Source organism: Schistosoma mansoni (genome assembly GCF_000237925.1).
Source record: "Schistosoma mansoni, WGS project CABG00000000 data, chromosome 1 unplaced supercontig 0076, strain Puerto Rico, whole genome shotgun sequence".
NCBI classification, from domain to species: Eukaryota; Metazoa; Platyhelminthes; class Trematoda; order Strigeidida; family Schistosomatidae; genus Schistosoma; species Schistosoma mansoni.
In genome coordinates, this window is record NW_017385990.1 from 495,738 (window position 1) to 517,757 (window position 22,020).

The following is a 22,020-nucleotide window of genomic DNA, read 5'->3' on the forward strand; positions in this document are numbered from 1 at the left end:
CTGCAGTATCCTGAGGGAACAAATGGTAGATGAACCTATTGTTGGTCACCGGCTACCATGGGACTGCATCTCCTCACGTTGCTCCAATACCTTGTGGATCAGATGTTTAAGTCAAAGGCTCGGAGTGTAGCCCCTTAAGAAAACTACCTGCTTCAGTTTAGGCACTTGGGCAGTATCACAGCCCTCACACAAATCGAATGAGATTTGTGCAGCGCATATATATCTGGCACCTCCTTATACCAACATTTATGTGTTTAAATAAGTAAATAAATAAATATGCTAAATGATGAATGTTATATGTGTGTACGAGTACTAAAAGTCAACTAGTAGACAAGACTGATAGGTCCTGACTTCGAAACTCACAAGGTGGGACCGTAGAAGCGCACTACTGAGGAGTCCCAAAAAACTAGTTTTTTCCTAGAATCATACTTGGGAAAAGTGCCCTAACTAAATTGATTTTCAATCTTCATTCATATCCATCTTGTTTATTTTCATACTGATCTCATTTTGAGAAATATATCAACGCTTTAAAATCTCCCTATTATTTCATATTCGATGTTCATTCCTAGAGAGTCATGTGACTGAAGTTCTTATCATTTTGTTAGACTACTTATAAAGTATGATATGTGATATATGACTTAAATTGTGTATAGATATTTCATAACTTCTTGATAGATAGATGAACTGATCTTAAAGCATAGGCAGATTACATTTAGTTGAATAAAATTGTTGAACTTTCTAAGCTTAATATTTTGATTCATTGAAAACTAACTAACTAGTTTTGAAGCCAGATTTTAACTAGCAGTAGAATTAAGGATGTGCATCTCGTCCTACTTAGGACTTGTCAACTAGATGTACCTACATTTTAGTGCTGATGATCATAATAAAACTCGATCCTAATGATTATCAGTTCTAAAACCTCTCATATTATCCACTCAGTTACTGAGATCATATAGCTATTAACTCGTTTAGAGGGTATGAATGTGTTTGTTAAAGTCTATATTATCCTATTGTTGATATTCAGGACTATATCCAGTCAATTTCTGTTGAATATGTTCATCCTGAGTAGAAGCTTCGATAATACTCTTAAACACAGTCAATAAGTTCCATATATGACGAAACTTGTATCATGGATTCCATTGTTTTCAAAAGTAATATGCATTGAACATGCTCATAGGATAATGATGACCGAACACACGTAGGCCTGAATATCAAAGAAGTGTTAATATAAGCTTTACCAATAATTTAGCTGCTTAAATTTAACATTCCTATAAAACTAGAAGTACAAATTACATATAAATGTATTCAGTAGTTCACCGAAATGATTTACTTTAACTTCACTTGATATTGTTTGTTTGAATCTTCCCATTGATGTTTTAGGACTGCAACTGGTTAGTCTCTAATTGGCACATGTGCATACTGTGCGTATTGCCTCGATATAGCCTAAATTCACAAGCATGGTAAGCAAAGATGGATAGTGGGTAGAAGTGGAATCCAGTAAGACGCGCGTTTCGTCCTATTTGGGACTCGTCAGCTGGATGTACCTGGATCTCAGAGTTGATGTTCACTCTGAGACTCGAACCCAGTACCTTTCGCTTCAAACGCCATTGCATTATCTACTCGGCCACTGATAGTCCTGATAGCCAGAGTGAACATCAACTCTGAGATACAGGTACATCCAGCTGACGAGTCCTAAATAGGACGAAACGTGCGTCCTGGATTCCACTGCTAGCCAATATCCATCTTTGATTTACTTTAACGCTTTTTTTATACCACAAAAGGTGTTCCCGGATATATTTCACTGACTATTGATGACATTAAAGTGGTTTCATAATGAAAACTTCTACTTACCTGTTCTAAACAATTAAGCATAGTAGACGATGTGTTAAATGCAAGGAGATTATATCTAACCGAATAAATTTTCTTACACTGTCTATCATCGCATGTTTGGGGATGGGATGGTCGGTAATATGTAATACGTGCCCTAAGTACCTCACTCGATGAAGACTCATTACATCATTAATCTGTTTGTCATATTTTCCCTACCACTCTTATTTCTAGCCCATCACTAATCATTCATTACTCTTAACACACTTAAGCAATACATCATAATGCCTATGAGTTCTATAATGAGTAGATAGATAGAACTTCATAGATAGGATGATAGATTTGTGAGATCAATTAAGTTGTATTTTTTGAATATCCAGCTTATTCTATTTCCTCGATGCTAATATTTAAAATGTAATATACTCGTAAGATGGTGGTTGGATGTGGTCAACAGGATAGCATTCGATCTGCATTAAGAAAGATTTGACACAAATGACATTGATCATTACCCAGTAATCAATCAGTTGTGAGTAATGTATTCATATTTAATGAAATATGGATTATCTTGTAAGTCATAATGTTCAGTTGAGGTTGTAACTGACCTAATAAAATTACTTTCCCAAAACTAGAAGGAGACTGTTATTCAGTGTTAACCGATGATTTGTAGTATTGTAGTGAACGAGAACACAAGTGGGGACAATCGAATGTATTTGAATACAAAATTACAGAACATGTTAGTGTAATCTTAGAACCAAACAGTGAATACTTCATTTGCGAAATGTTAATCAATCGTCCCAGACTCCGTTGTTCCTTTGTTCCCACATCAATCATTCTTTGTTCTTGTTCTCTTTTCTTCGATCTTCTTAACCTTTTGCCTCCAGGTATTTCACTTTCGATTGATGATACATACTACTTATATCTGTTGACATCGGTAGCACACACCAAAGTATGTTGTAAAGCGTGTCAATGCCTTATAATGACAGGCTCCGTATGATACATAATGCTTGTAGACCCTATAGTCAATAAAACTCACCTACTAATTGTAATTCACTATAATTTACTGTTCTGATATTGAAGTAGTTTTAGTTGGATCCAAGCGAGTCCGTTTATTTTGTAAATAAGACAATAAGATTAACAAATCATTTTATAGTTCAAAGCATGAGTCAATTGAAGCTAGACCACCAAGAGAAACCTGAAAGCACTGGACGACCGTTTCGTCCGATTGTGAGACTCCTCATCAGTGCGCATCCACGATCTCGCCTGGCGAGATTCGAACCCAAGACCTATCAGTCTCGCGCCAGAGCACCTAACCGATAGACCACTGAGCCGGCATCCGATGGTTTCCAGGTTTTCCTTGGTGGTGCTTTCAACTATGAAAATACTGAAATCTCCACAAAACCCCTTCTGATTAAGATCATTTTATATTTTAGTCATTTCCAGTCAATATTGCTTTTTCTAATTGAAATAGACAAAAACTATTTCTATTTATTCCAGTTCTACTTTATTCATTTATTATTCAAGTGCCTGAGTACTATGAGTTCCAATATGTTTACGTCCCTTCACACATACACAGACACAAACAAACAAAAGCTTTTTCCGGTTATCATATGAGTAACTTAGTCAAATGTTTGGACCACAGAGCCAAGATGGTTTCAAAGAGGAACTAGAACTTTATTTATGTACCCATCGAAGTTCCCAATGAAACGTATGTCTGCACCTTAACCTAAACTAAAATCATCAAAGGTACCAAAAAGTGTGTTTTCTTAAAATTGCAGTTCAAAGGTGAGATAGTATGAGTAAATAGTAACTTGACTTATACAAAACGCCTGAAAACGTACATTTAATGTGGCGAGATTATATCCTACTTTCTTCAACTAGCCAATAGGGAGTTCATGTAATATGGATAAATTGCCTAGTTCCTCTATAATTTCAACTGCTCTTGATTATCTAGTTATATTGGGTGCACAACTTGACAAATGCATTACAGTATTTTTGAATATCAGCCCTCGTGATCGACTGAAGGACCAAAGAAAGTAATCAGAAGCTCCATCTTGGCGTATCTAGTCGATACTCATGACTACATAGCCAAACTTCAACGTTTAAAGTTATTTGTAAAATCCCACCGAATGTTCCTAGAATCTGACTTTTACATATAACAGAAGCCATAGGAAAACACATGGAACAACCTAACCTTCGTATATATAGAAAGTATATACAGCTTTTGAATCTACGCTGGTTTTCCACTTAGATGCTGTCACATGTTTCAAAATCTTTCCATCTCTTCCCTTAATCTTATTATCCAATTTTCACTACACCCGTCCTACTAATTACTAATCATTGATTTCCATGATGGTCTAGCTTTAATCGACTAATGAATTGAACTATTAAATTACTCCAATCTCCACAAAACTCCCTTTCTTATAATAGTCACCATGTGCTTACTAGTGACTGGCTTCGAGAGGTATTTTCTGGAGTTCTAGTGAGAAGCCGTGACCAGTGGATTTCAACTGGATCTGTTGTGAGGCGATAACTCACTATAGACAATAATGAATGGTTGCTCAATTTCGTAAATTGGTTAAAGTTAGACATTAACACCGTTAGATACCATCTTAGTGGTCTAAAGATTAGGCGTTCGCCTATAAGACTTTCAGCCTTAATTTTTATTTTCCAAACATGTAACTGACTGATTATTATTTTGTTAAATGGACTCATCACCATATAGGTGGTATCGACTTTCTATTGTAATCATCTAATGGTTGAATTCATGAGTCGATTCAAACTAGACCACCCTGAAAAACCTAAAAGCATTAGGCAGTCACTTCGTCCTCGTATAGGACTCTTCAGCAGCACACTCAACTTGTTAGAATCCGTTGATTAATTTTCTTAATTAATAATCATAGAGATACAAATAGGTGAAAAAAAATAAAATGTAATAAAACACTTAGTTTTATGTACCTTTCTTTCTCTCTCTCTCTGAGTGTGTGTGTATGTGTGTGAAATACAGTAATGTTCTATTATTAATATCGATCAAGTACCTTTGTCTCCATTATTCTAACCAATATAATCACTAAGCACAATCAAGTGTGCACATGAATATATATGCATATATGTGTATGAATAGCTTATCAAGCTATTAGGTGTAAATAGAGATAAGCAGAGCTAAAGTGATCAATATCTATTTACTGTTTCATATACGTATATATAAATGACTGTTTATTAAGCAAGTTACCAAGTGAAGGATAGAAGTTATTGGTTAGTTATTGATAATAACATTCATGAGTGAAATTCCTGTTTAACTGATTGACCATTTTGTTTGTTTATGTAGTTGTGTAACGAATAAACATCTTCAATTTTAATATTGGACAAGTTTCATGCAATACAATATCGTAAGTACAAGGGGGGGGGTTTGTGAAGATTTCAGTATTTTCATAGTTGAAATCATGAGTCAGTGGAAGCTAGACTATCATTGAAAACCTGAAAACACTGGACGGCTGTTTCGTTCTAGTGTAGGACTCCTCAACAGTGTGAAACCACGATCCCATCTCGTGGGATTCTAACCCAGAACCTATCAGTTTCGTGTGCGAGCGCTGAAATAGATACGTAACTTGAACTCTCTCAAAATAAAACTGAACAACCGATTGAACAAAATAGTTTTAAAGTATTTGGTTACATATGAATGTTCATCAACCTTAATGATCTCTGTTGAATGATTCGGAGCCTATTCGAGTTAGACAGAAATGGTGTGACGAACCCGTTAACGTCGAAGTCACACCTTGCAGTTAGCACCTAATGTGGATTATCCCTTCGTCGTATCAGGGTACTATGGATGTTTTGAAGACAGTGTAACACAAAGGACATTATTATAGAAATATATTAGTTGAAGTAGGTACAAGCGAAAGTGTAACCGCCACAGCGTCGGCCAGTCCATGGTGTACGATCAACTGATGCGAGTTGATTGTCCTTGACCTTGGCAAGGATAAATGATCTGTTCGATATTCATTGACCGAACTGCCAGATGATTTGGCTAGGGCTCAGTAACATTTCAGTGGCCCTGCAGATATTTTATACTGAAAAATCTATAGATGTGTTGAAATTTACCATTCCTAGTATTTTTGGATTGTAGTGCCAGAATGTATAATTGATGAAAGGGTTGGGGGGATAGTGTATTAACAAAAAAATTTTCATATCATATCATTTGGTTTAGGTTTATAAGAATGTTGTAATGCTAGTTAACCATTAAAAAAGTACTATAAGCAAAGATGGATAGTTGCTAGCTGTGGAATTCAGGACGCACGTTTCGTCCCATTCGAGACTCGTCAGCTACATCTAATTGACGAGTCCCAAATCACTATTCATCTTTGCTCATAATGTTTTCCAGATTATTTTCTTTATTATCTCTCGTTCCCTCTTACCCTCACCATATTTCTAGTTTAGTTGACCTTTTATTTTTATATGTAAATGTTTTAATAACAAGTATAGATTATGTGTGATCAGACTGCTCGAAATGTATTACACTAATATATGTCACATAGTTCTGATAATTTTCGTCTTCTTACTACACCATCCTGAGTTCGAATCCCACGAGGTATGATCGTGGATGAGCACCGCTGAAGAGTCTCACAATAGGACGAAACGGCCGTCCAGTGTTTCCAGGTTTTCCATGGTGGTCTAACTTCGACTGACTCATGAATCCAACAATCAGAATATTATATAGTTGTTTACCAATCCAGTTTTTTATTAACTTTTGTACAGTTTTTATTCGTTGCTTTCTTTCTCTACATTTGTATCTCGCTCAGATCTCTCATGTTGGTTGTCCAACGACAGTCTTGATTCATTTAACGCATAATTAACAACCCTAAAACACTAAAATTAACTTAAAAATGGATCGAAAATTGTTAGTCTTGAAAAGTTATTAACATTTCATAAGAATTATCATGTCTGAACAATCCTCATCATCACCGCCACCACCACCACCACCTCAACAACAACAACAACACTCTGAACATCAAGAACAATCACAAAGTCCACATAGTGAAATAGATAATGAATCCACACAGAATAATTCACCATCAATAATAACTATAAATCAAGATCAACGTGAAACATATACTAGAGAACGACGTCATGATCGTAATGTTTCATTTCGTCATAGACGACATCAAGATTTATCACCACGTTTTGAAGATGATCGTAATATTATTTATTTGAATGATCCAAATACTAGATATTATCGTTCACATAATCAATTAAGTGATCCATCAGGATTTTGGTTTCAACGTAGTGCTAGTGGTATGTTACATAATAATGTTGTTTTTTGTTTGTATGTATACATAAGGTATCAGATTTTGAGTATACCCATTGTTTATTTAATAAACTTGCAAGCTATGATAAGGTTAAGTTTGTTTAGAGGAAATCTTATAGCTCAGATGGATGATTTTCATAAGGTTTTGTTTTTGTAGCTGGTTCTTTTTTTAGTCATGAAGCGAGTGCGGGATCGTGGATGCGCACTGCCACTGAGGAGTCCCATAATAGGACGAAACAGCCGTCCAGTGCTTCCAGGTTTTCCATGGTTGTCTAGCTTCAATTGACTCATGATTTCAACTATGAAAAATACTGAAATCTCCACAAAACCCCTTCTGATCATGAAGCTTTTATCACCCTTCTCTGTATCATCACCACTACAAGCTTCAGATAGAAGTGAGCTATTATTCAGCTTTCGTCGCATATGACTGGCGACCTCTCCTATCGATCTTAATTAGGTGTTATGAATCAATTATTTGGACAGTACATTTGTTATTATCAAAGAGATTGAGCTGGAGACTATCAAAAATTTGATCAGAGACGTTTTCGACTATAGCAAACAGACAGTGGAAGAAGTTTCGAAAAACAAGCTATAGTTCATTGATCTACTGATCACTTGAAACAGAGCAGAAAAACTAGATTCAAATGTCTTGAAAGCCAACTCTCACGTATTAGGAACTCGCAAAACCAACTGTGTATGTATTCCATTCAAAGTAGAGAGAACATACTTCATAACATTTAAAATACAGTGAAAAAGTATTTCACGACTATTTTTCGAAAAGAACAGTCATCGACGCAACTTCATCATCATCATCATCTACATAAACATCAACTAGCTGTCAAACTCCACGATGTATCTTCAGTCATATTGATGAACACGGACAATTATGGATACACATTATACTGGGATTATGTTAAGGTTATATATAGGGAATGAAAGGAAGACTAGGAAATGTTTAAAAGCCTGACACTCAGATCAATAAGCACACAGAAATCTACTCAATGCTACAATCAACTAGAAAGATTGTGAACAGCTATAGCATACAGAATCAGGTCAAGGAGGTAAATCATCAGATAATGACGAACAAATCGTCAACAATAGCCAAACAACATCAAGGTTGAAAGAAAAAGCTCTCAGTCATATGTGAAAAAAACCGGTATAGCACACTTCTGCTGAAAGCTTGTATTAATGATATTGTCTAGAAAGAAGATTGAATCATCCAGCTAAAGGAATGAAACTTCACCGAAAGTGAATTACGGTATGTCAATCATTTTATTTTTAAAAGACTCACCAACTACGAAGATTAGCATATGTCAACACTATTCTTCTTGTTCGAAATATCCCTTGAGTTGATTGGTACATAGATAGATAATGGATATATCTAGTCAGCAAAAGAAGATGAAACTCAAGGAATATTATTGAAGGATGAAAATAAAATGACAAACAGACCATGAAGGCTGGAATAATGCATGTTGATAAGAGTTTAATTACCGTTCTATGGATCATTTGTTGAATTATTGACCATAATCAACAGTTCCTGTGTTTATTAGAAGGGGGTTTTGTGGAGATTTCAGTAATTTTATATAGTTGAAATCATGAGTCAATTGAAGCTAGATCATCATGGAAAACCTAGAAGCACTGGACGGCCATCTCGTCCTATTGTGGGGATCCTCTGCAGTGCGAATCCACGATCCCGCTTTGTGAGATTCGAACGCAGAACCTATCAGTCTCGCGCGAGAACGATTAACCACTAGACCACTGAGCCGGCATCCTGTGTTTATTGAGCACCTATTGTGAATGAAATAAACATCACAACCCCATCATTTTTATCCTGTAGATATAATCTAAAGTTAAACTTTCTTTCAACTAATCATCAGTATTTCTGAGAGTTCACTTCTAGGAATTAAGACATTATACTAGTGACATTCAATTGTAGTCTTATATGTTTGTAAACAAATGATACAATACATACCTAATTTTATTGGATATAATTATTTACAAAAGTAATATGTCAATAGGTAAGATGGTGGTTGGAGGTGGTCAACAGGAAACTCTGGACCCGAGTTTCGTGCTACTTGGCACTCTTCAGCAAGGTGTAATCTTGAGGGGACTGATGCTATCCGACGGATTCGATCCTGTGTCACTCAGCTTCACAATCAGAGACGTTACCACTGAGCTATTCGAGTCACGACCGACCTCCTGTAGGACTGAGATGTAATCACAATTGATTGATCACTGGATGGTGATCAATGTCATGTGTGTCAAGTCCTTCCTAGTGATGATCGAATGCTATCGATCAAGTTGCAATGTGGCCACTAGTCTAGTCGGTCGCAGCCCGAATAGCTCGGTGGTAATGTCTCTGACTGTGAAGCTGAGCAAAACGAGATCGAATGCGTCGTGGAGCACCAGTTCCCTCAAGATTACAGGTACACCTTGCTGACGAGTGCCAAGTAGCACGAAACCTGGGTCCAGGGTTTCCTGTTGACCACCTCCAACAACCATCTTATCTCAACATACTATACGTGATGCTGAGTCATTAAAATCACTTGCCTTATGTCAATTCGATGAACAAAATTCAACTTGTATTATAAGACTAGACAGACTTGTCATTGGTTACAACTCAGCATTATCTTGAAATTAATGTACTTAAGTACATAAACATACAAGAAACTAATTCGATATGAAAAGAAAGAGATTTTAATATTACTTACTTACTTACGCCTGTTAGCCACAATGGAGCATAGGACACCGATCACCATTCTCCAAGACACTTTGTCCTGGGCTTTCTTTTCTAATTCTATCTAGTTGTTGTTCATTTCTCTCATGTCTGTGTCCATTCCTCGGCGTGATGTGTTCTTTGGTCTTCCTCTTCTCCTTTGGCCTTCAAGATCCCAAGCGAGGGCTTGCTTTGTGACGCAGTTAGGTGCTTTCTTCAATGTGTATCATACCCACTTCCAGCACTTCTTCCTGATTTCTTCCTCCGCTGCAATATGGTTTGTTCTCTCCTACAAAAGGTTGTTGCTGATAATGTCTGGCCAACGGATTTGAATTATTTTGTATAAACAAGTGTCAATAAAAACTTGCATCTTCCGGTTGATGGCTTTCGTTGTTATTCAAGTTTCGTACCCATACAGTAGAACTGTGTTGATACTTGTATTGAAAATCCTGACAATTGTTTTGAGTTCCAGATGTTCTCCAATTGTAAATGTGCTGCTCTTGCTTTGCGAATCCGCTCCTTCACATCTGCATCAGATCCAGTGTGTTCATCAATGATGCTGCCTAGATATGTGAAGGTTTCCACATCCTGCAAAGCTTCTCCGTCAAGTGTGATTTGATTGGTGCATGATGTATTGTATCGGAAAATCTTGCTTTTCCCTTTGCGTATATTGAGATCTACTGCTGCTGAGGCTGCTGCTAGACTGGTCGTCTTCTCCTGCATTTGTTGTTGCGTGTGTGAATGGGAGCAAATATCTTATCCACATTACTGAATAAGCTTTGCAGATCTTAGTTACTAAGATGTTTGAATACAGAAAACTCACGTTCTTCTTACTATACAATAACTTTTAAATGAATATTTATACCGCAATAGGAAACTGAGACAAGTTATTCAAAAGATTTGTTAATTAAACTTGTTTGTTTTTGTTATTCCTATCTAGCAAGAAATATCCGTTTGAGATCAGGAGTAAGCCATAATCATTTACATCAGCTCAACTTACATGTTGATGATAGATTAACAAATCAAATTCGTCGATCATTTCAAGATAGAAGTAATGGCTTAAGTCAGGATACATTAATTGAACGACAAAATGTAGTTTTGGTTCCAATGTATGGATTACTTCGTCCTCGACGATCAAGAAATAGATCACATAGATTATCAGCAGATCTAGAAAATCCACAACGTCGTCAAATAGAACTAGATGTTTCTGGTTTTCGAAATTTAAACAATTCACTTTCATCCCCATTGAACGAAGATACTGTAGATCGACCTATTATTTTCACTAATCCTACTGGTCGAAATCCTCATCCACAACCATTATCTAATAATACAGCACAAACACTATCTCTACGTTCACCAAATGAAGATAATAGTGAACGTGCTTTACAAACTGGTCGATCTCAACCACGAATAAGTTCCGTCCAACCATCCAGAGTTACACAAGCTGTTCAAACAAGAGGTTTATATCAAGGTCAATTAAGACGTCCTCAAAATGATATACCTCTACAGCGTCATATAGATGCAAATCTTTGTGTAAATGATCCATCTGTTATGAATATTACTTCCAACACAAATCATCTAAACGGAATGCAGCAGTATGAAAGTGGAGCGCCGAACAGAAGTTGTAATAATAACATCAGTAGTAGTAATCTTAATGCACAAACAAATGAAACACTTGCATCGTATAACTCACCTAATAATAGTAGAGACCGAGAAATCTATGTGTTACGTAATAATCAGTCGTCAATTCAACCTCCTCAATTGTCTAGTATTGATAATGCTAGTATGACTACTAGTATAAGTGATGCTAGTAGTATTGAAGATTTGCATGTAACAGAAATTGTAGCTAATAGTCATAATGAATCAGTTATACATCGTCCTAGATTATATGAAACAAATAATTCAGATACTGAAAAAATTGTGAATAGACAAGAAGTTAAATATACAGAGCAGAGAACAGATCCAAATGATTGGAGGGTAAGTATCATTATTCTTAAAATGAAAAATATTGAACTGTTGAAAGCATAGTCAGTAGTATAAACACATAAAAGATGATAGAATAAGTAATCAGATGGGAAAACAAAAGAAATAAGATCCTATCAAAGGCGCTATCATTCGAAATCTATAGTCGTTATTATGACATGAAAAAGTGGACAATCAATTTCTTGAATACATTTTATATTGTAGATGGCGTCGAGTTTCGAATGACTATGATCACCACTGCCCCCAAATGCCCTGGTACAGCCGAAAGTGGAGAGAGTCAACTCTCCCTTCTCGAAATGCTCTCACATAGCCACGCGAATATATAGCCTCTGACAGGGAAGTCCTACTCACTGCACTCTCATGGCGAGGGTGTTGATTACGAAATTGAGAGGACAAAAAGCGAATGTCCGGCACTTTAACCGGGTTGGTGGACACGGAAAGTTCACCTAAGGTAGTTGAAAAACCCTCATTCCGAACCAATGGTGCACATGGGCTCCAGTATCCTGAAGGAACAAATGGCGTATGAACCAATCGTTGATAGAACAGCCCAGTTATATTGTTTCTAACTATAACACTGGATAACGGTACGTTCATAACATGAGAACTATATTCTCTCTATCCACAATATCGAGGGTGTAGGCGAACAACATATACTACTAATTAGTTCTATAATATAACTCGAATCACTTCAACTTCAAGTGAAATAGCCAAGTTTTTTTGTCAATAATCTTCAACTTTACTTATGTATTATCAGAAGGGGTTTGTGTGGAGATTTAGTATTTTCATAGTTGAAAGCATGAGCCCACAATGTGGGCGTGGGTTCGTATCCCACCTCCGACACACACTTTGGTGGTATAGCTTCAATTTACTCATGTAACTTTAGTAGTATACATTACAGAATAGTTTATTACGGGGAAATCTGATTAGAAAGCTTCACTTTATAATTTAGTTTCTATTCTAAGGTCATGTTTTAATAATTAAAAAAACAAATCAATATTGGGTGTTACTAAGTAGTATATAAGATTATATATTCATTGAATCAGTCTAAGAAGTGTTAGTGTTTCAATGAAATCATTATAAGCAAAAATGGATGGTGACTAGCAATGGAATCTAGTTTGACGCGCGTTTCGTCCTATTTGCGACTCGCTAGCTGGATGTACCTGTATCTCAAAGTTGATGTTCACTTTGGGACTCTAACTTAGTACCGTTGACTTCAAATGCCATCGCGTTATCCACTTAGCTTCCGAGCTCTGATAGCCACTTGCTTGTGCAAGTGCAATCCTAAGCATCAGTGGGAAGATTCAACCAAACAATACTCAGTGAATTTAAACTTCACCCCATTGCACAGCCAGGTGGCTATCATGACTCAGTAGCTCAATGGATAACGCGATGGAGCTTAAAGCGAAATGTACTGGATTCGAGTCCTAAAGTGAACATCAACTCTGAGATGCAGGTATATCCAGCCGAAGAGTCCAAAACAAGACGAAACGTTCATCCTGGATTCCATTACTAGCCACTAACCATCTTTGCTTATATGCAATAATAGATTCGAACAATCTAATTGCATATAATATACTTCTTAAGATCATGTTAGTTAAGTTGTTAAACAGAACATTAATGGAAAATGTCGATCCTCTTAAATTCACAAATTGATGGAAAGTTAATGGTATAGTACGATCTACTATAGCCTCGTTAGAAAAAGAAAAGCCTCTCTACATCACCGTACCGTTTAGAGCTGATTCAAATAGCCTTTTATTGAAACAAAGACTTAAATCAGTCATTAACAAGATGTATTACACAGCAAAGTTCATTATCAAAGAAAAAAGAAGGTCCATGCTTCAATCAAAACCTAAAACACATGAAAACGATTGTGTTACATTCCACTGTGTTTATCAACTTGAATGTGTATGGTAACACATACATCGAGAGGAATAATCGTGATCTCAAAATTATGGTATATGAAGATATACCAAAATGGTTGTAGAAACAAATTAAATCGAATGATCAGAAGGGATTTTGTGGAGATCTCAGTATTTTCATATTTGAAATCATGAGTTAATTGAAGCTAGACCAGCATGGAAAACCTGGAAACACTGGACGGCCGTTTCGTCCTATTGTGGGACTCCTCAGTATTGCGCATCCACGATCCCGCCTGTCGAGCGAGATTCGAACCCAGGACCTACCAGTCTCGCGCCGGAGCACTTGACCGATAAACCACTGAGCAGGCCGGCATCCACCGGTGTTAATGTCTAACTTCAACCAATACACGACGTTTTTGAGTAACCGTTCACCATAATAGGACCAAACGGCCGTCCAGTGCTTTCAGGTTTTCCATGGTGGTCTAGCTTCAATTAACTCATGATTTCAAATATGATAAATCGAATGACCCAATAAGAGTAAATGATGTTCGTATCCATTATCTTCTATTACTAAACACAATTGAAACAGATCATAAGATTGATCTTAACTTGGCTTTCGTGATTTTGTACAAAAATGTAAAAGGACTTATGCTATGGTTTATTGAAGCCTTAACCATACAAAAATTGAAAAACAGTTTGTTCTCACCCATAAACCTATCCTGGTAATGTTCAAAATGTATTGCCTTAATCTATCAACACATAATTCTGATAATCTTCGTATTAGAAGTTAGACATTAACACCAGTGGATGCCAGCCAGCTCAGTGGTTTATCGGTTAAGTGCTCTGGCTTGAGACTGGTAGGTCCTGGGTTCGAGTTTCGCGAGTGCGGGATCGTGGATGCGCACTGCTGAGGAGTCCCATGCTGGGACGAGACGGTCGTCCAGTGCTTCCAAGTTTTCCATGGTTGTCTAATTTCAATTGACTCATGATTTCAACTATGAAAGTACTAAATCTTTACAAAACCCCTTCTGATAATTTTTATGAGTAGTTTAATGTATACACAAAAGTGTATCTGACTAGATATGTACACATTTGCACAGATGTACTCTTAACAAACTACAAACATAGATTTGCTGTGTGTATGTGTTTTTTTCTTTGTGTAATTCCATTAGAAAAATCAAAAGGTACTTTAATGTAATCAAAACAAAAACCTAAAAAAAACAAACAACCAAAAAAAAAACACCCCCTTAAATGATTTTCATGTTTTGAAACTGGATCACATATATTGAACCGTGTGTGTAAAAATCTCTCTCCCTCTCTCATTGTGTGTATGTGTATGTGTGATGTATTGTGAATTAGAGAATCTTATAGATATGAAATTGATTTTCTTTTAAGTACTACTATTAAATCAATTTTATCAAAGTAATATGTTTGTTTAGAACTAAAGTTATTAATTTTGTGCTTGAAGTCACTAACTTCTATTCTGAACCATGTTGGTAGATACAGATTCCTTGGTTATGGTCCACGTGACTATCGTAACCAATGGTTTGGAGACTCTAGGTAACAAGGCTCAGGATCGATCGATCGATCACAATGGTGTAGGTGTATACACTCTCTGTCTTCCTGTACCATATCATTATATACAGTCTTTCTTTTATATATTACCACCATTAAATTATGTACTTCTACGAATTCGTTTTTCATTTTGTTGTGCTAATGACATTATGGCAACTTAGACCGATGGATATATGTGCCTGGTCCTAAGTTGTAGCTGACTGACTGAGTTTTGTTTTATTTGTAACCGTGATTAATCTCTATTTATCCATATGGTTTGTGATGTAACTACTTACCAATATCATAACATGATTAAAGTAGATCATATAAACCATTAGATGCTGGTTTTGTGTCAAAAATTTAAGAGTTCACTAAGAGATTTGAAGGGATAAGGTAAGATCATTGATAGGGTCGTATGTTTGCATTAGTTAGAAGTTTCATAATAGGATGAAATAGCTATTCAATTACTTACTTACTTACGCCTGTTACTCCCAATGGAGCATAAGACGACGACCAGCATTCTCAAACTTACTCTATCCTGGGCCTTCCTTTCTCGTTCTATCCAACTTTTGTTCATTCTTCTCATGTCCGTCTCCATTTCTCGGCGTAATGCGTTCTTTGGTCTTCCTCTTCTCCTTTAACCTTCAGGATTCCATGTGAAGGCTTATCTTGTGACTCAATTGGGCGATTTCCTCAATGTGTGTCCTATCCGCTTTCGGCACTTCTTTCTGATTTCTTCCTCCACTGGAATCCGGTTTGTTCTCTCCGTACAGTAGCTTGTTGCTGATAGTGTCTGGCCAACGGATCCGAAGTATTTTGCATAGACAAATGTTTATAAACACCTGTATCTTCGAGATGATGGCCTTCGTAGTTCTCTAGGTTTCCGTCCCATACAGTAGAATTGCCTTGACATTTGTATTGAAAGTTCTGATCTTGGCGTTGGTTGACAGACATTTGTTTTGAGTTCCAGATGTTCGTCAATTGTAAGTATGCTGCTCTTGCTTTGTCGATCCGCGCCTTCACATCTGCATCAGATCCACCGTGTTCATCAATGATAGGTTTCCACATCCTCCAAAGCTTCTCCGTCAAGTGTAATTCGATTGATGCATGTTGTATTGTATCGAAGAGTCTTGCTTTTCCCTTCGTTTATATTGAGACCTACTGCTTCTGAGGCTTCTGCCACACTGGTCGTCTTCTGCATTTGTTGTCGGGTGTGTGATAGAAGAGCCAGATCATTTGCGAAGTCTAAATCGTCCAGCTGCATCCAAGCTGTCCACTGTACCCCCTGCTTTCCGTGCTGGAGGAAAGCACGGGATACAGTGGACATTACTTCCTATTTTTCGAAGTTTCTCTAACACTAATCTGTGATTTAGACTATGAAATTCAATAGTCTCCACAAATCCCCTTAAACTCGCAATCGGAAACAGCTCAACCCTGTTTTGGCTTATTATTATCATCAGACTATCAATCGGTAAATTATAATTGTCCATAGTCATTCTCCTATGACGTATACCTCCACTATTGTTCAATGTAAATAAAGTATTAGATGAACAAGGGTTGCCTGTCTCTTCTATTTGAGTATATTGTGTTAACATTAAACGTACCTATCCACTGTCACTTTTGGTATGTTACCCGTAGAATAGGGACCAATAATCGTAGATTATGCTTTCGATATTATCACAAACTTCTACTTCTTTCTTTATGGTATCGAATCGGAAGTCTGATTCATCTGTAATTAGTAAACACCCCCTTTCCAGCCACAGTAACATGGTGAAGCCTAGTTGGCCCTTCTGGAGAAAAATGCTACATCGAAGCACGGCACAACTACCGGGGCTAAATAGCTGCTTTTGCATTGCTTACACAGAATCATTCCATCTTTCTTTCTTCCTGTATTTTTTCTATATTTTTGGGGGCAGACTCATTTTTTCTTTCTTTTCAAACCAGCAATAATTATGTAATGATTCTTTGTAGCTGTCGCAATCATTTGTGGGTATAGGTAAAGTGTTTGATTAGGCCGATCTCCACCACCCGGGTTACCGCCCACATTAGTACATGGAAACAGTCCCATGACCCAGGAGTCACGACGAGGATGTATGAGTCGGGTTTCTCCTCCCAATTAGTAAACATATTTATACAAAATGATAGTACTCTGAAAATCGTAAGATTCTGTACGAGATTTCTGATTTTATTGTTTTCTGCTTCAAGTCTTTTAATGACTAACAGTTTAATAGAAATATACTTGGATGTTTATAACCATACAAATCCTACATCAGTTTGGTTGCCTTCTAGATTCAGGACAGATGTACTACATCGCCTATATTGATCATAGTGAAATAGTGGATTGAGTTAACTACTTGATTTGTCTTGGAAATTTCATAACGCTTAGTGGGTTAGTATCTGACTAAATCTTTGCATAAATTAAGAAAGCTTAGTGGCCGAGTGGAGAACGCGATAACGTTTGAAGCGAACGGTACTCGGTTCCAGTCCCATAGTGATACATCAACTCTGAAATGCAGGTACATCCAGCTGACGAGTCCCAAATAGGACGAAACGAGCGTCAAACTGGATTCTACTGCTAGCCACTATCCATCTTTGCTTACCATGCTTGTGAATTTAGGCTAAAGCTCACTTAAGTGTTTCTAAATTCCATCACTTCTAACGTAGAAATGACAATTTGTCTGTCAACTGAAAGATGATTATACGGCAAAACATTTCATTCCGTTTGATTTCGGCTTCTAAAGACATTAGTAGGTTACTAGTCTCTAAGTACATATACCTTCAAGACATTTATCATATACGTTGGGACTACCAAGTGACCGATGCAAAGTGCGAGGTAAAAGATAGCAAATCAATTTGTGAGGTGGGACATGTCTTACGTTTTCTAAGCTACTATGTACTTCGATGTTGTGATTTTGTGTAGTAATGGATTAGGTTATGAGAAATTTAGGTTTGGTCAAACCACGATATGGTACAAATCCACAGAGTTGTAGGTTATTGGACTGGTGATTGTCGCCAGTTGGAAACTGCATTTAATAGTTGAAATCATGAGTCAATTGAAGCTAGACAGACCACCATGGAAAACCTGGAAGCACTGGACAACTGTTTCGTCCTATTGTGGGACTCCTCAACAGTGCGCATCCACGATCCCGCCTCACGAGATTCGAACCCAGGACCTTCAGTCTCGCACGCGAGCGCTATATGATTACTAAACAATTATACGTTATAGTCAATACATTATAGTCAATCCATTAATCCTAACTTCAATTAGTAATATTGTGGGCATTCTCAAACATCTCACGGATTCCTTTCAAGGGCTCTAGGAGTTGGACAGTTTCTATCCATATAGATGACTTTATATGTCGTAGATTTCTCGCTGTTCAGACAAAGTCATCCTTAGAAGATATTGATAGATTTATTTATTATGTAAAAATTGTTGACACATTCCAACGTGATTGTTTTTTTTCTTCTTTAAACTATCTATTTACAATGGGTTGTTTTAATTGTCTATAAACCAAAAAGAAAATTCATCACGTTCATACATTATCAACTTTTATATCACATAGATAAATAGTAGATCTAATAGGCTTCTTAGACACATGATAGTGTTGTCTAATGTCTTGTCTAGTGAAATACTCATAACCTATGCTAGTTAGCTCAAAATTAGCTTCACTAGTGACTGGCTCCAAGAGGTGTTTCCTGGAGTTCTAGTGCGAAGCAGTGACCAGTAGAATTCAACCAGGTCTGTTGGGAGATATCAGCTCACTGAAGACATTGGTAAATGGTTGCTCAATTTCGTGGATTGGTTGAAGTTAGACATTAACACCGTTGGATGCCGGCCGGTCTAGAGGTTAAGCTCTCGCGCGCGAGACTGATAGGTCCTGGGTTCTAATCTCACGAAGCAGGATCGTGGATGCGCACTGCTAAGGATTCCCACAATGGGAGGAAACGTCCGTCAAGTGCTTCCAGGTTTTCTATGGTGATCCAGCTTCAACTGACTCGTGATTTCAACTACATAAAATTACTAAAATCTCCACAAAACCCCCTACTGATAATGATAAAATTATTAAAATAAATCGGTAATCATAAAAGATTTATGAAGACTGACGAATCCTATAGTTTATAACATGAGCTGACTCTGACGAGTCCCAAACAGGACGAAACGCATATCCTGTATTCCACTCTTAGCCATTATCCATATTTATATTTGTAAAATGTAAGATCAAGAAAAAGACAAAGATTGAATAGATCTGAATGAGACCGATTATGAGCTGTATTGTCTAATGTGTACCATGTTAACTAACAATAATTGATATTGTTCTAGTCAAGAGATTTACATTTCAGATAAGAAGTCAGTAGCTTCATTGATCGATATTGGTTTTCCCCTTGGTGTTGTCTACTTGTATCTTCCCATTGTTATGTAGGACTGCAATTGATCAGTCTCTTGTTGGCATAAGTGCATTCTGTGAGGACTGCTTCAATATTGCCTGAAGTCACAAGCTTTATAAGCAATGATGGATAGTGGCTAGCAGTGGAATACAGTTTGACGCGCGTTTCGTCCTATTTGGGACTCGTCACTTGAATGTACCTGCATCTCAGAGTTGATGTATCACTGTGGGACTGAAACTGGGTACCTTTCGCTTCGAACGCCATCACGTTATCCACTTAGCTATTGATTTCTGAATGTTTTTAAAAATCTAGCTCCTATCTAACTTCTTTCAGCTTTCTCTTCTCTATGACCAGTAGACGTAACACTTTAATAATAGTTGATGACTGCGTTCGAGTAACGACAAATTACTTGAACATATAAATATGTAGATAATCATTTTACTGATCAGAGGGGGGTTTTGTGGAGAATTTAGTATTTCCACAGTTGAAATCATGAGTCAATTGAAGCTAGACCACCATCGAAAACCTAGAAGCACTATACGGCCGTTTCGTCCTATTCCGGGACTCCTCAGCAGTGGGAAGCAGTGGCCAGTGGAGTTCTACCAGGTCTGTTGTGGAGATATCAGCTCTTTGAAGACAATTGGTATAACAATAATCATTGTTCTACAATAGTTCAGAAACTGTAATCAGTTTCCAAGTCATATGAAATATTTTTTTGGTTGAGATCATGAGTATATTGAATCTAAACCACTATGGAAAACCTGGAAGCACTAGACTGCCATTTCGTCCCAGTGTGAAACTCCTCATCAGTACGCATTCACGAACCTGACTGGCGAGCGAGATTAAAACCCAGAACCTATCAGTCTCACACACTAGCGCTTAACCTCTAGACCACTGAGCTGGCCAGCATCCAGCGGTGTTAATGTCTAACTTTATTCAATCCACGAAATCGAGCAATATCTTCAGTGAGTTGATATCTCCCAACAAACCTGGTGAACTCCACTGTTTACTGCTTCTCACTAGAACTCCAGGAGTTATCTCATTGAAGCCAGTCACTAATGAACATATAATCATTATCATTATTTCTATTATTAATTTCATCCATTCATACTTATTTATTCATTTTTTTTATTCTATATATATTCAATATAGGCTAATTTATTTGGAAGTCGTCAATTATGGCGTCAAATGCTTATAACAGAAAGATTTGCTGATGTATGGTTTATTGTTGGTGGTGAAGATATATTAGGTAATAATAGTACACTTAGTTTATATTCAAACGATTCCAGTGCACCAGGTGGTCCAACAAGTCAATTAAATTGTTGTACTAATAAACAATTATTAAATGTTACACAACGTACTACTCATTGTTCAAATGGAATGAATAAATCCCGCCCAATATACAACACTAATGATAGTAATAATAGTAATGGTAATGGTAATAGTAATAATACTAATCCCCCCACTACAATTACCATTACTACTCGTCCTATTACTACTACTACTAATAATAATAATAGTAATAGTAATCATAACGATAGTAACCATGTACTTAATACTCCATTAGATCTATTACATTCAAGATGTACCGATTCAGATCAAGAGAATACAATTGATGATGCAACTGATTTAAATTCTGATGGTGAACAACCACCATCTTGTCATTCAGATCATAATATTAATACAGATAATAATAATACACTAATGATTCAACATAAAGATAATAAAAATCAGTTTAAATACAATTCACCTAGTACTAATCCCATGGATACAGGGAAAGGGAATCTTATTGGATCATTGAATGGAATAAATGATAAAGAACCAATAGTATGGCGTTTTGCTGCACATCGTTTAATATTAGCTGCAGCATCACCAGTATTTGAAGCAATGTTTTATGGACCAATGGCTGATTGTGATAATAAAAATTTAGAAAATCGTCGAGAATATCATATACCAGATATACATCCAAAGGTAAGATGTCTTAATGTTTTACTCCCTATATATATATATATATATATATATATATATATGGATTAAAGTTGTTGTAAGATTGGCTTTGTTTTCCAGTGCAAATGTGATGTTTATTAAGATTTTCGGACTGTTAGTTTACATGATGAACTGACGTTAGAGAGACAGTCATTAAGAAAGAAGGAACGACTAGTATATTTAAGTATGAAAATTCCCATCAGTCTTCACCATCACCTTAATGAGTACCATATGCAAGATCTTCAGGTCGAATTATAAGCTCATTAAATCTATTTGTATTTTGACATATAAATGAGATTGTAAATGCTTACTTGTTCATTATGTAGATAGTACATAGATGTGTCATCCCCAATGGAGCATAGGCCGCCGACCAGCATTCTCCAACCCACTCTGGAGAATGCTAGTCG

At 36.7% G+C, this 22,020-nt stretch overlaps 1 protein-coding gene across 1 annotated transcript in view; it reads left to right on the forward strand.

The window, feature by feature from the left end:
- Positions 1-2,375: 2,375 nt before the first annotated feature.
- Smp_176610 (btb/poz domain containing protein, putative) overlaps positions 2,376-22,020 on the forward strand; it is a gene marked incomplete at both ends in the record, with an annotated part of 46,538 nt that continues 26,893 nt past the window's right edge. The window contains 5 exons of the mRNA XM_018791761.1: positions 2,376-2,394; positions 6,919-7,116; positions 10,786-11,822; positions 20,780-20,984; positions 21,195-21,598. Of these exons, the coding sequence (XP_018645083.1) occupies positions 2,376-2,394; positions 6,919-7,116; positions 10,786-11,822; positions 20,780-20,984; positions 21,195-21,598 (1,863 nt within the window). The remainder of the gene's footprint in view (positions 2,395-6,918; positions 7,117-10,785; positions 11,823-20,779; positions 20,985-21,194; positions 21,599-22,020) is intronic.